General features: G+C 46.3%; 1 protein-coding gene across 1 annotated transcript in view; it reads left to right on the top strand.

Moving 5' to 3' along the window:
- Positions 1-15,307, top strand: part of LOC147106578 (excitatory amino acid transporter 2-like) — a 354,111-nt gene that overhangs the window by 288,501 nt on the left and 50,303 nt on the right. The window contains exon 2 of the mRNA XM_086007551.1: positions 9,306-9,448. Within this exon, the coding sequence (XP_085863677.1) occupies positions 9,316-9,448 (133 nt within the window). The 5' untranslated portion in view covers positions 9,306-9,315. The remainder of the gene's footprint in view (positions 1-9,305; positions 9,449-15,307) is intronic.

The following is a 15,307-nucleotide window of genomic DNA, read 5'->3' as shown; positions in this document are numbered from 1 at the left end:
AGACAAACATTTTCTCATGAGGGGTGGCGTTAGTGGCAGTGCAGAGCAGTGACCGAATAGAGTGGAGCGCATCGGGGAGCACATCCTGCCAGCGGGAGGTTGGAAGGCCCCTAGACTTTAAGGCTAGCAGGACGGCCTTCCAAACTGTCGCATTTTCTCTTTCCACCTGTCTGTTCCCCCGGGGGTTGTAACTGGTGGTCCTGCTTGTGGCAATACCCCTAGTTAGCAGGTACTGACGGAGTTCGTCGCTCATAAACGATGAGCCCCGGTCGCTATGGATATAGCTGGGGAAGCCGAACAGGGTGAAGAGGTTGTTCAGACATTTAATGACCGTGGCACTGGTCATGTCCGGGCAGGGGAAGGCGAACGGGAAACGGGAGTACTCATCAATAATATTGAGGAAGTACACATTGCGGTCGGAGGAGGGGAGAGGCCCTTTAAAATCAACGCTCAGGCGCTCGAAGGGGCGAGTGGCTTTTATCAGGTGGGCCCTGTCTGGTCTATAAAAGTGCGGTTTGCACTCAGCGCAGACTTGGCAGTTCCTGGTCATGGTCCTGACCTCCTCAATAGAGTAAGGCAGGTTGCGGGCCTTGATGAGGTGGAAGAACCTGGTGACTCCCGGGTGGCAGAGGTCATTGTGGAGGACCCGTAGTCTATCGATCTGCGCGCTGGCGCAGGTGCCACGCGATAGCGCATCCGGGGGTTCATTTAGCTTCCCGGGCCGGTACAAGATCTCGTAGTTGTAGGTGGAAAGTTCGATTCTCCACCTCAAGATCTTGTCATTTTTGATTTTGCCCCTCTGCTTGTTGTTAAACATAAAAGCAACTGAACGCTGGTCAGTGAGCAGGGTAAATCGTTTTCCGGCCAGGTAGTGCCTCCAATGACGCACAGCCTCCACAATCGCCTGGGCCTCCTTCTCAACAGCGGAGTGTCTGGTCTCCGGGCCTTGGAGGGTTCGTGAAAAGAAGGCCACGGGTCTCCCCGCCTGATTGAGGGTAGCGGCCAGGGCAAAGTCGGACGCGTCGCTTTCCACCTGGAAGGGGATGGATTCATCCACTGCGTGCATGGTGGCTTTGGCAATGTCCTCCTTGATACGGTGGAAGGCTAAGCGGGCCTCTGCCGTCAAGGGAAAAGAGGTGGACTTGATCAGCGGACGGGCCTTGTCCGCATAGTAGGGGACCCACTGGGCGTAATAGGAGAAAAACCCTAGGCACCTCTTCAGGGCCTTGAGGCAGTGGGGCAGTGGAAGTTCCATAAGGGGACGCATCCGGTCGGGGTCGGGGCCGATGACTCCGTGTTCCACAACACAGCCAAGGATGGCGAGGCGGTTTGTGCGGAATATGCACTTCTCCTTGTTATATGTCAGGTTTAGGAGTTGGGCGGTGCGGAGGAATTTTTCGAGGTTTGCGTCATGGTCCTGCAAGTCACGGCCGCAGATGGTCACATTGTCCAGATATGGGAAAGTGGCCTGCAACGCATTTTGATCTACCATCCGGTCCATCTCTCTTTGGAAGACGGAGACCCCGTTGGTGACGCCAAAGGGAACCCTAAGGAAGTGATAGAGGTGGCCGTTTGCCTCAAAGGCAGTGTACTGGCGGTCCTCAGGGCGGATGGGGAGCTGGTGGTACGCTGATTTCAGGTCAATGGTCGAGAAGACGCGGTACTGCGCGATCTGGTTGACCATATCAGCTATATGGGGGAGTGGGTAGGCGTCCAGCAGGGTGTAGCGATTTATTGTCTGGCTGTAGTCGATGACCAGGCGCTGCTTCTCGCCGGTCTTAACGACCACAACCTGGGCTCGCCAGGGGCTGGTGCTGCCCTCAATAATCCCTTCTTTCAGGAGCCGCTCCACTTCGGTTTTAATGAAAACCCTGTCCCCGGCACTGTATCGCCTGCTCTTTGTGGCGATGGGCTTACAGTCGGGGGTGAGGTTAGCAAACAGTGGTGGGGGGGTGACTCTGAGTGTGGAGAGGTTGCACCTGGTGCGCGGCGGGCAATTTGGAAGCTGCTGGCTGCGGACTGTGAGTGGGGGTAGGGGTCCACCGTACGCTATCGTAACACTTTTAAGGTGGCACTGAAAATCTAACCCCAGCAGGACGGCAGCGCAGAGGTCAGGCAGGACCAGAAGTTTAAAATGATCATACACGGTCCCGTCTACTACGAGTTACACCACGCAGTAGCCGCCGATGTCCGCCGACTGGGACTCGGAGGCCATAGAAATCCGCTGTTGCGCAGGCAGGACTAGGAGAGAGCAACGCCGCACCGTGTTGGGGTGGATGAAGCTCTCCGTGCTCCCAGAGTCAAAAAGGCAGATTGTATCGTGACCATTTACCTTAATGTCCATTGTGGAACTGGCCAGTTGGTGCGGTCTCGCTTGGTCCAGTGTAACGGATGCCAGCGTAGGGGTCAGTGTGTCGCTGCGGGTATCAGATGAGGCGATGTCGGGGGCCTGCTGCGTCCCGGCTGTCGTCCAAGATGGCGGCGTCCATGATCCCCATGTGGCTGGAGGCGTCCAAAATGGCTGCTGTACCGGTGATTCGCACATGGCCGGGGAGGTCCAAGATGGCGGCCCGCATGGCCCACACGCGGCGCTGCTGGGGTTTGGGGTGGCTTTGGCCCTGCAGACGCTAGCGTAGTGTCCCTTCTTCCCGCAGCCCGAGCAGATCGCGTTTTTCGCCTGGTGTTTTGCCTGGCCACAGAAGTAGCATTTCTGGCCTTGGGGCACTGCTGTCTGGCCTTGGGACACTGCTGCGGTAGTTGGGCCGTTGTTGGGGTGTGGCTGGGGTGGCACGGCGCCATGAGGCGGTCCTACCGTGTCCCAGGCTGTCATTCCCCGCGGCGTCCACGGTGCAGAGGAGTAGGCATCCATGCCCTGGTAGGCTGCATCCAACGATAGTGCGAGTTCAGAGGCCTTGTTGAGGTCGAGGTTACTCTGCTCCAACAGTCGCTGTCGGGTGTAATTGGATCTGTGGCCCGCTACAAAAGCGTCCCGGATAAGTTCCTCTGTGTACACGGCGGCCTTTACATCCTTACAACCACAGGCCCGGCCAAGCACAGACAGTGCCTGAAGGTATTCCACGGTCGATTCCCCAGGTTGTTGTTTACGACTCCCCAGAAGGTGCCTGGCGTACACTTCGTTCACTGGGCGCGTGTACTGGTCCTTGAGGAGCTTGATAGCGTCCGCGTACGAGGTCGCGTCTTGGATGACCGAGTACACTCGGTGGTTCACTTTGGAGGTCAGGACATCCAGTTTGTCCTCGTCCGATTTGATTGCTTTGGAGGCGGTCAGGAATTTTTCGAAACACTTAAGCCAGTGAGTAAACTTGGTGGATGAGTCCGCCTCCCGATGATCTAAGTCCAGGCATGCTGGTGTGAGGATCTTCTCCATTATAAAAATGTTGTTAATAAAATTGATGCGCTATCAATTACTCATAAAAGACTGAGAGTTAGAAGAGTAACTAAAGGCTTTTATTAACAACAGAATGGAGGTCTGCCTCGAGTGGTCGACCGGTCCAGGATACAAAGGGCTGGGGAGCAGTCACCTTTATACTAGGACCTGTGGGAGGAGTCAGCCGAGGCATGTCCAGGCATGTACACAGTGGAATACAAACAGGACAAACAGGAATACAAACAGTGGTTTACCACACTGTCCAAATCATACTGGTGTTTCCTGGCATCCTCCTCACAGCACACACGCCCACCCAGCTTAGTGTCGTCTGCAAACTTGGAGATATTACATCTAGTTCCCTCATCTAGATCATTAATATACATTGTGAATAGCTGGGGTCCTAGGACCGATCCCTGCAGTACCCCACTAGTCACTGCCTGCCACTCGGAAAAAGACCCGTTCATTCCAACTCTTTGCTTTCTGTCTGCCAACCATTCTCTATCCAAGTCAATACCTTGCCCCCAATCCTATGTGCCTTAACTTTACACGCTAATCTCTTATGCGGGACCTTATCGAAAGCCTTCTGAAAGTCCAAATACACCACATCCACTGGCTCTCCCTTATCTATTTTACCAGTTACATCCTCAAAAAATTCCAGTAGATTAGTCAAGCACCATTTACCTTTTGTAAATCCATGTTGACTTTGTCCGATCCTGTCACTGTTTTCCAAGTGCTTTGCTATTACATCTTTTATAATGGACTCTAGCATTTTCCCCACTACCGATGTCAGGCTTACCGGTCTGTAATTCCCCATTTTCTCTCTACCGCCTTTTTGGAATAGTGGGGTAACATTAGCTACCCTCCAATCCATGGGTACTGTTCCAGAGTCTATCGAATTTTGGAAGATGACCAGCAATGCATCTACTATTTCTAGGGCCACTTCCTTAAGTACCCTAGGATGTAGATTATCAGGTCCTGGGGATTTATCGGCCTTCAATCCCATCAATTTCCCTAACACCATTTCCCTACAAATACTGATTTCTTTCAGTTCCTCCCTCTCATTAGACCCTATGTTCCCCGACATCTCTGGGTGGTTATTTGTGTCCTCCTTTGTGAAGACAGAACCAAAGTATGTATTTAATTGGTCTGCCATTTCTTTGTTCCCCATTATAAATTCACCTGATTCTGACGGCAAGGGACCTACGCTTGACTTCACCAATCTTTTTCTCTTCACATATCTATAAAAGCTTTTACAGTCAGTTTTTATGCTCCTTGCAAGCTTACTCTCTTACTCTATTGTCCCCTTCTTAATTAATCCCTTTGTCCTCCTTTGTTGAATCCGAAACTGCTCCCAATCCTCAGCTTGTTCTGGCCAATTTATATGTCCTTTCCTTGGATCTTATGCTATCCCTAATTTCCCTTATTAGCCATGGTTGAGTCACCTTTTTTGTTTTATTTTTATGCCAAACTAGGATGAACAAATTCTGTAGTTTATCCATGCGATCTTTGAATGTTTGCCATTGCCTATCCACCGTCAACCCTTTGAGTGACATTCCCCAATCAATCCTACCCAACTCATGCCTCATACCATCATAGTTTCCTTTATTTAAATTCAGGACCCTAGTCTCTAAGTCAACTATTTCACTCTCCATCTTAATGAAGAATTCTATCATATTATGATCGCTCCGACCCAAGGGGCCTCGCACAACAAGATTGCTAATTAATCCTTTCTCATTACATAATACCCATTCTAAGATGGCCTGATCTCTAGTTGGTTCCTCGACATTTTGGTTCAGGAAACCATCCCGTATACACTCCAGGAATTCCAGGAACCAGTTCTCTATCCAAGACAGTACCTTACCCCCAATCCCATGTGCTTTTACTTTCCTTGCTAATCTCTTGTGCAGGACCTTATCGAAAGCCTTCTGAAAGTACAAATACACCACATCCACTGGTTCTCCCTTATCTATTCTACCAGTTACACCATCAAAAAATTCCAGTAGATTAGTCAAGCATGATTTCCCTTTTGTAAATCCATATTGACTTTGTCCGATCCTGTCACTGTTTTCCAAGTGCGCTGCTATTACATTTTTGTAATGGAGTCTAGCATTTTCCCCACTACCGATGTCAGGCTTACCGGTCTATAATACCTCGTATTCTCTTTACCACCTTTCTTAAATAGTGGGGTTATATTAGCTATCCTCCAATCCATGGGAACAGTTCCAGAGTCTATAGAATTTTGGAGGATGACCAGCAATGCATCTACTATTTCGAGGGCCATTTCTTTAAGTACCCTAAGATATACATTATCAGGCCCTGGGGATTTATTGGCCTTCAATCCCATCAATTTCCCTAACACCATTTCCCTACAAATACTGATTTCATTCAATTCCTCCCTCTCATTAGACCCTATTTTCCCCGACATCTCTGGGAGGTTATTTGTGTCCTCCTTTGTGAAGACAGAACCAAAGTATGTATTTAATTGGCCTGCCATTTCTTTGTTCCCCATTAAAAATTCCCCTGATTCTGACTGCAAGGGACCTAAGCTTGACTTCACCAATCTTTTTCTTTTCACATATCTATGGAAGCTTTTACCGTCAGTTTTTATGTTCCCTGGAAGCTTACTCTCATAATCTATTTTCCCCCTCTTAATTAATCCTTTTGTCCTCCTTTGTTGAATCCTAAACTGCTCCCAATCCTCAGGTTTGCTGCTTTTTCTGGCCAATTTTTATGTCCTCTCCTTGGATCTTATGCTATCCCTAATTTCCCTTGTTAGCCACGGTTGAGTCCTGTTTTTTGTTTTATTTTTATGCCAAACAGTGATGAACAAATTCTGTAGTTCATCCATGCAATCTTTAAATGTTTGCCATTGCCTATCCACCGTCAACCCTTTAAGTAACGTTCCCCAATCCATCCCAGCCAACTTGTGCCTCATACCATCGTAGTTTCCTTTATTTAAGTTCAGGACCCTAGTCTCTGAGTCAACTACTTCACTCTCCATTTTAATGAAGAATTCTATCATATTATGATCGCTCCTCCCCAAAGGGCCTCGCACAACAAGATTGCTAATTAATCCTTTCTCATTACATAATACCAGTCTAAGATGGCCTGATCTCTAGTTGGTTCCTCGACATATTGGTCCAAGAAACCATCCCGTATACACTTCAGGAATTCCTCCGCCACAGTATTGTTACTAATTTGGTTAGCCCAATCTATATGTAGATTAAAGTCACCCATGATAACTGCTGTGCCCTTGTTGCATACGTCTCTAATTTCCCATTTAATGCCATCCCCATTACTCTTTGGGGATCTGTATATAACTCCCGCTAACATTTTCTGCCCCTTCGTATTTCTCAGCTCTGCCCATACAGATTCCACATCATCAGAGCTAATATCCTTCCTTACTATAGTGTTAATCTCCTCTTTAACCAGCAATGCTATCCCAACTCCTTTTCCTTTTTTCCTGTCCTTCCTGAATATTGAATACCCCTGGATGTTGAATTCCCAGTCTTGGTCACCCTGGAGCCATGTCTCCGTAATCCCAATTATATCATATCCGTTTACATCTATTTGCGCAGCTAATTCATCCACGTTATTACGAATGCACCTCGCATTAAGACACAAAACCTTCAGGCTTGATTTTTTAACACTATTAGTCCTTTTAGAATTCTTATTTACTGTGGCCCTGTTTGATTTACACCCTTGATTTCTCTGCCTTCCACTTTGCTTTTCTCCTTCCTGTCTTTTGTTTCTATCCTTGCTTCCCTTTCATCTGTCTTCTTGCACAGTTTCCCAACCCCCTGCCATTTTAGTTTAAACCCTCCCCAACAGCACTAGCAAACACTCTCCCTAGGACATCAGTTTCGGTCCCGCCCAGGTGCAAATCATCCAGTTTGTACTTGTCCCATTTCCCCCAGAACCGGTTCCAATGTCCCAGGAATTTGAATCCCTCCCACTTGCACCATTCCTTTAGCCACGTATTCATCTGAAATATCCTTCTATTTCTACTCTGACTAGCACGTGGCACTGGTCGCAATCCTGATTACTACCTTTGAGGTCCTATTTTTTAATTTACCTCCTAACTCCCTATATTCAGCTTTTAGGACCTCATCCTGGTTTTTACCTATATCGTTGGTACCTATATGCACCATGACAACTGGCTGTTCACCCTCCCCCTCCAGAATGCCCTGCAGCCGCTCCGAGACATCCTTGACCCTTGCACCAGGGAGGCAACATACCATCCTGGAGTCTCGTTTGCGGCTGCAGAAACACCTATCTATTCCCCTTACAATAGAATCCCCTATCAATATAGCTCTCTCGCTCTTTTTCCTCCCGTCCTGTGCAGCAGGACCACCCATGGTCCCAGGAAGTTGGCTGCTGCTGCCTTCCTCCGATAAGCCATCTCCCTCAACAATATCCAAAGCGGTATATCTGTTTGAAAGGGGGATGGCCACAGGGGACCCCTGCACTACCTGCCTGCACCTACTACTCTGCCTGGTGGTCACCCATTCCCTTCCTGCCTGTGCAGCCTTTACCTGTGGTGTGACCAACTCCCTACATGTGCTATCCATGATGACCTCAGCATCGCAAATGCTCCAGTATGTATCCATTCGCAGCTCCAGCGCCGCAATGCGGTCTGTCAGTAGCTGCAGCTGGATACACTTCCCACACACATGGTCGTCAGGGACACAGGAAGTGTCCCTGATTTCCCACATAGCGTAGGGGGAGCATGCCACGGTGCCAAGCTGTCCTGCCATGACTTACCCTTTAATTAATTTAAATTAATTTAAATCAAATCAATATCACTAATTGCACTACAATTAAATTGTATACTCAAGGGCCCTTGGTTACTAGCACTCCCCGATACACAACAGAAACCTTAGAAACTATAACCACAAAAATTAAGACCGTCTAAATTTTATAAACTATTAATCTTAACTGTCAAACTATAGAGTAGTATAAATACTCACTTGGCCGTACTCACCCAATCAGCTGCTTCCTCTTGCCCGCTTCACTTTTTGAATCGTAACGGCCTCCACAGCCTTCTGTGGTGAGAATTCCACAGGTTCACCACCCTCTGAGTGAAGAAATTTCTCCTCATCTCATTGTCCCTTAGCCAATTTCGTATCCACACTATCCCTGTCCCTTTAATCCTATGGGCTTTAATTTTGCTAACAAGTCTATTATATTGTTGGCATCGCTAGAAATCAACAGTATCTGAGACTTATGTTGCAGCAAAGGCAAAACGCGTGTTGCTTTATTCACTCTCCATGAGGACTGAGGTTCTCAGCCTCGTTGCAGGGCTATGACGTCATCACGCTACCGACGCTCTTAAAGGGACCCTGCCCCGATAACCCAACCAAGTGCGTACATATAACAACATTGGCTATACATAGTGAATTGTGTTTAGGTACATATAACCACATTGGCTGTGAATTGTGTTATTGTCCCTATGTGGTCTCCTCCACAATATGGTACTTTATGAAACACCTTTTGAAAGTCAATATACCCAAAATAAACTGCAGTACGCTCATCAAACCTCTCCATTACTTCATCAATGAATTCAATCAAGTTAATCACACCATTTACCTTTAAAAAAATCCATGCTGACTTTCAATTATTATAACAGAATGTATTACAGAGGGAGCTGTCATCCATGTTATTGTATCAGAGAGTATTACAGAGGGAGCTGTAATCCACGCTGTTATATCAGTGTTACAGAGGGAGCTGTAATCCACGCTGTTATATCAGAGAGTGTTAGAGAGGCAGTCACGCCAGTATCTGGGGGTGCGACAGTGCATCAGTGGTGTGCTGTTCATGAACATGAGGAATTTCCCAGAAACATCCACGAACATGGGTAGCTTTGGCTGATGTTTCTTCTAATTGTGACCAAGTGTCTGTTTCTTTTTTCACCCAGCGCTATCAGGATGACTAAACAAGTGGAAGTGCGGATGGATGAGTGTAACTTGGCTCCCGAGAAACTTCAGAGCAAACTCCCACTGTGGAAACGGCTGGGGAAGAATCTGATGAAGAACCTGCTGCTGTCCCTCACAGTTTTTGGTGAGTGCAATCCCACCGGCCCACCAGCGAGGGTTCCGGCGGAGGGGAGCGCGGGGGTATTTTCAGTGAATAACAGTCAGACATTCCTGCTCACACGAAGAATGCTGCAAATAAAGTGATAATGTGATCGCAACAGGATAGAATACATTCAGTGAAATCCACCAATCGTTTCAAAATGAACCTTGACCCTTTGGTAGATTCACGTTTTTATTGTTTAACATATTTACCACCAGCTACCATTAGTTTAAAAACGGCCAGTTACTTTCTCCCGGTACGTTTTCCTCCTCTATGTCTGTATTTTATTCTCTCGTATTTATTCCCCAACTTTCAGTGTTTTCTCTCTGTTACTCAAAAGATCTTACTCATCAACTTTCTCTTTCCGAGTATATGTAACACTCCATTTTCCTGCTTTTCCTGTTACTTTTTCCAAGTACATTTTATAGTCCCTCTTTCTTACTCCACTTATTTAACATAGTCAAGATCATCAGCGCTCTATATAATATGCTTTACAACTTCTGGACCCCTGAACAGCCCATTCTGTCCTGTATAAGACATTCCAACACTCACAGACCCCTGATCTGTGTTGTATATAAGACACTCATACACTCCCATACCTTGATCCATGTTGTATATAAGACACTCCTACACTCCCATACCTTGATCCATGTTGTATATAAGACACTCATACACTCCCGTACCTTGATCCATGTTGTATATAAGACACTCCTACACTCCCATACCTTGATCCCTGTTGTATATAAGACACTCATACACTCCCGTACCTTGATCCATGTTGTATATAAGACACTCCTACACTCCCATACCTTGATCCCTGTTGTATATAAGACACTCATACACTCCCGTACCTTGATCCATGTTGTATATAAGACACTCCTACACTCCCAGACCTTGATCCCTGTTGTATATAAGACACTCATACACTCCCGTACCTTGATCCATGTTGTATATAAGACACTCCTACACTCCCATACCTTGATCCATGTTGTATATAAGACACTCATACACTCCCATACCTTGATCCGTGTTGTATATAAGACACTCATACACTCCCATACCTTGATCCATGTTGTATATAAGACACTCATACACTCCCATACCTTGATCCATGTTGTATATAAGACACTCATACACTCCCATACCTTGATCCATGTTGTATATAAGACACTCCTACACTCCCATACCTTGATCCATGTTGTATATAAGACACTCATACACTCCCATACCCTGATCCATGTTGTATATAAGACACTCCTACACTCCCATACCTTGATCCATGTTGTATATAAGACACTCATACACTCCCATACCTTGATCCATGTTGTATATAAGACACTCATACACTCCCATACCTTGATCCGTGTTGTATATAAGACACTCCTACACTCCCATACCTTGATCCCTGTAGTATATAAGACACTCCTACACTCCCATACCTTGATCCCTGTTGTATATAAGACACTCCTACACTCCCAGACCTTGACCCGTGTTGTATATAAGACACTCCTGCACTCCCATACCTTGATCCCTGTCGTATATAAGACACTCCTACACTCCCAGACCTTGACCCGTGTTGTATATAAAACACTCCTACACTCCCATACCTTGCTCCGTGTTGTATATAAGACACTCCTACACTCCCAAACCCCTCATCTGTGTTGTAGATAAGACAATCCTACACTCCCATACCTTGATCCATGTTGTATATAAGACACTCCCATACCTTGATCCATGTTGTATATAAGACACTCCTACACTCCCAAACCCCTCATCTGTGTTGTAGATAAGACACTCCTACACTCCCATACCTTGATCCATGTTGTATATAAGACACTCCTACACTCCAATACCTTGATCCGTGTTGTAGATAAGACACTCCTACACTCCCATACCTTGATCCATGTTGTATATAAGACACTCCTACACTCCAATACCTTGATCCATGTTGTATATAAGACACTCCTACACTCCAATACCTTGATCCGTGTTGTATATAAGACATTCCTACACTCCCAGACCTTGATCCGTGTTGTATATAAGACACTCCTGCACTCCCATACCTTGACCCATGTTGTATATAAGACACTCCTACACTCCCAGACCCCTGATCCATGTTGTATATAAGACACTCCTACACTCCCAGACCCCGGATCCCTGTTGTATATAAGACACTCCTACACTCCCATACCTTGACCCGTGTTGTAGATAAGACACTCCTACACTCCCATACCTTGATCCGTGTTGTATATAAGACACCCCTACACTCCCATACCTTGATCCATGTTGTATATAAGACACTCCTACACTCCCAGACCCCTGATCTGTGTTAGAGTCATAGAGTCATAGAGTTATACAGCACAGAAAGAGGCCCTTCAGCCCATCGCGTCTGCGCCAGCCATCAAGCCCTGTCTAATCTAATCCCATTTTCCAGCATTTGGTCCGTAGCCTTGTAGGCTATGGCATTTCAAGTGCTGATCCAAATGCTTCTTGAATGTTGTGAGGGTTCCTGCCTCTACCACCCTTTCAGGCAGTGAGTTCCAGATTCCAACCACCCTCTGGGTGAAAAAGTTCTTCCTCAAATCCCCTCTAAACCTCCTGCCCCTTACCTTGAATCAGTGCCCCCTTGTTATTGACCCCTCTACTAAGGGAAAAAGTTCCTTTCTATCTACCCTATCTATGCCCCTCATAATTTTGTACACCTCAATCAGGTCCCCCCTCAGCCTTCTCTGCTCCAAGGAAAACAACCCCAGCCTGTCCAGTCTTTCTTCATAGCTGAAGCGCTCCAGCCCAGGTAACATCCTGGTGAATCTCCTCTGCACCCCCTCCAAAGCAATCACATCCTTCCTATAGTGTGGCGACCAGAAGTGCACACAGTATTCCAGCTGTGGCCTAACCAGCGTTTTGTACAGCTCCATCATAACCTCCCTGCTCTTATATTCTATGCCTCAGCTAATGAAGGCAAGTATCCCATATGCCTTTTTAACCACCTTATCCACCTGTTCTGCTGCCTTCAGGGATCTATGTACATGCACACCAAGGTCCCTCTGATCCTCTGTCTTTCCTAGGGTCTTACCATTCATTGTGTATTCCCTTGCCTTGTTAGTCCCTCCAAAATGCATCACCTCACACTTTTCAGGGTTAAATTCCATTAGCCACTGTTCCGCCCATCTGACCAACCCATCTATATCGTCCTGCAGACTGAGGCTACCCTCCTCGTTATTTACCACCCCACCAATTTTCGTGTCATCTGCGAACTTACTGATCATACCTTTTACATTCACATCCAAATCATTAATGTAGACCACAAACAGCAAGGGACCCAGCACCGATCCCTGCGGTACCCCACTGGACACAGGCTTCCAGTCACAAAAACAACCTTCGACCATCACCCTCTGCCTTCTGCCACTAAGCCAGTTTTGGATCCAATGTGCCAAGGAAACTTGGATCCCATGGGCTCTTACCTTCTTGTCCAGTCTCCTGTGCGGGACTTTATCGAAAACCTTACTGAAATCCATGTATACCACATCCACTGCACTACCTTCATCCACACACCTAGTCACCCCCTCGAAAAATTTGTGTTGTAGATAAGGCACTCCTACACTCCCATACCTTGATCCATGTTGTATATAAGACACTCCTACACTCTCATATCTTGATCCGTGTTGTATATAAGACACTCCTACACTCCCATACCTTGATCCATGTTTTAAATAAGACACTCCTACACTCCCAGACCTTGATCTGTGTTGTATATAAGACACTCCTACACTCCCACACCTTGATCCGTGTTGTATTTAAGACACTCCTACACTCCCAGACCTTGATCCGTGTTTTATATAAGACACTCCTACACTCCCATACCTTGATCCATGTTGTATATAAGACACTCCTACACTCCCAGGCCTTGATCCGTGTTGTATTTAAGACACTCCTACACTCCCAGACCTTGATCCGTGTTTTATATAAGACACTCCTACACTCCCATACCTTGATCCATGTTGTATATAAGACACTCCTACACTCCCATACCTTGATCCATGTTGTATTTAAGACACTCCTACACTCCCATACCTTGATCCATGTTGTATATAAGACACTCCTACACTCCCATACCTTGATCCATGTTGTATATAAGACACTCCTACACTCCCATACCTTGATCCGTGTTGTATTTAAGACACTCCTACACGCCCAGACCTTTGATCCGTGTTTTATATAAGACACTCCTACACTCCCATACCTTGATCCGTGTTGTATTTAAGACACTCCTACACTCCCAGACCCCTGATCCATGTTGTATATAAGACACTCCTACACGCCCAGACCTTTGATCCGTGTTTTATATAAGACACCCCTACACTCCCATACCTTGATCCATGTTGTATATAAGACACTCCTACACTCCCAGACCCCTGATCCATGTTGTATATAAGACACTCCTACGCTCCCATACCTTGATCCATGTTGTATTTAAGACACTCCTACACTCCCATACCTTGATCCATGTTGTATATAAGACACTCCTACACTCCCATACCTTGATCCGTGTTGTATATAAAACACTGCTACACTCCCAGACCCCTGATCCATGTTGTATATAAAGCACATCTCTGATTCCCAGGCACTGAGCAGGTGATCATTGCTCATTTAACAACTGAGTTAGATTGAGAAGATAAATAATTGCAACGTAAGGATTATGTAGCTTGGTTGCAGGATCCTTTCACGTTGGAGGTCCCCTGCTCCCGTAGGAGTGGCAGGTGCTTTGATCAGGTTTCGAGCTAACTCTCCGCGCTGCCTTGAGTCTCCGACAGCCGCGGTGAGCACCCAGTTGCAGTGGGCACTGATTGTACTGGTGGGCGGAGCGGCTCGGATCTCATTTCTCTCAGCAACTTTCACCCTCAGCACAATTCATAGCGTGGTTGTGCCTTGATATAATGAGAGGCCAAATGGCATCGACCGGGTCTGGATGCACCGACTGCTGAATCTCAGGAGGATAATCTTACAGTCAATCAGTGCCCTGCATCTAGTTTATGTTACCAATTCATTTTAGCTGTTTGACTTACTAATGCAGCTTTCAATAACATCCAGTACAGCATTCCACAAATAGCCTGCTTTATCAGAACGCTAAGATGAAACATATCAATCGTTCCCTCGTGCAAGAGAAAACATACACCTAATTGTCGGAACAGGAGACAGAGTATTAGGAACAAAACACAAAACTATACCCACAAAATACTAGAAGAAATTGAAAACTCCACCAACCCAAAACAATTCTGGGAAATGTGGAATAACCTGAGTACAACACAATTGCAAGCATTACCAATCCAAGATGGCGACATCTGGAGAACACATTTTGAAAACCTCTACAAAGACATCCCAATAAACGAAACAAACCCAAGTCAACATCAGGTCACAGAAAAACTCCACACATTAGAAGCAACAATCAAAGACAACCAAAACCCTCTAGACTCCCCAATCACATGGAAAGAAATGGCCACAAAAACAAAATCTCTCCACCTAAAGAAAGCCTGTGGCCCAGACAACATCAAAAATGAAATGCTCAAGTTCAGCAATATGGAGATGCAGGGTGCGGTACTCAAATTATTCAACATCATATTACGTTCAGGCTGTTTTCCCGATATCTGGTGCCAAGGACTAATCTCCCCCATATATAAAAGCGGAAACAAATCAGACCCAAATAACTACCGCGGCATCTGTGTCAACAGTTGTCTAGGGAAGTTATTCTGCAGTATTCTAAATAGTAGATTACTTGATTTTCTTAACAAACATAATATCCTCAGAAAAAACCAAATAGGCTTTCTTCCAAAACACCGCACCGCC

This window comes from Somniosus microcephalus, chromosome 15, assembly GCF_052327205.1.
Source record: "Somniosus microcephalus isolate GS21.2 chromosome 15, FLI_Smic_1.0, whole genome shotgun sequence".
Taxonomy (NCBI): domain Eukaryota; kingdom Metazoa; phylum Chordata; class Chondrichthyes; order Squaliformes; family Somniosidae; genus Somniosus; species Somniosus microcephalus.
The sequence above is the reverse complement of the archived record's forward strand: the minus strand, read 5'-3'. Positions and strand labels throughout refer to the sequence as shown.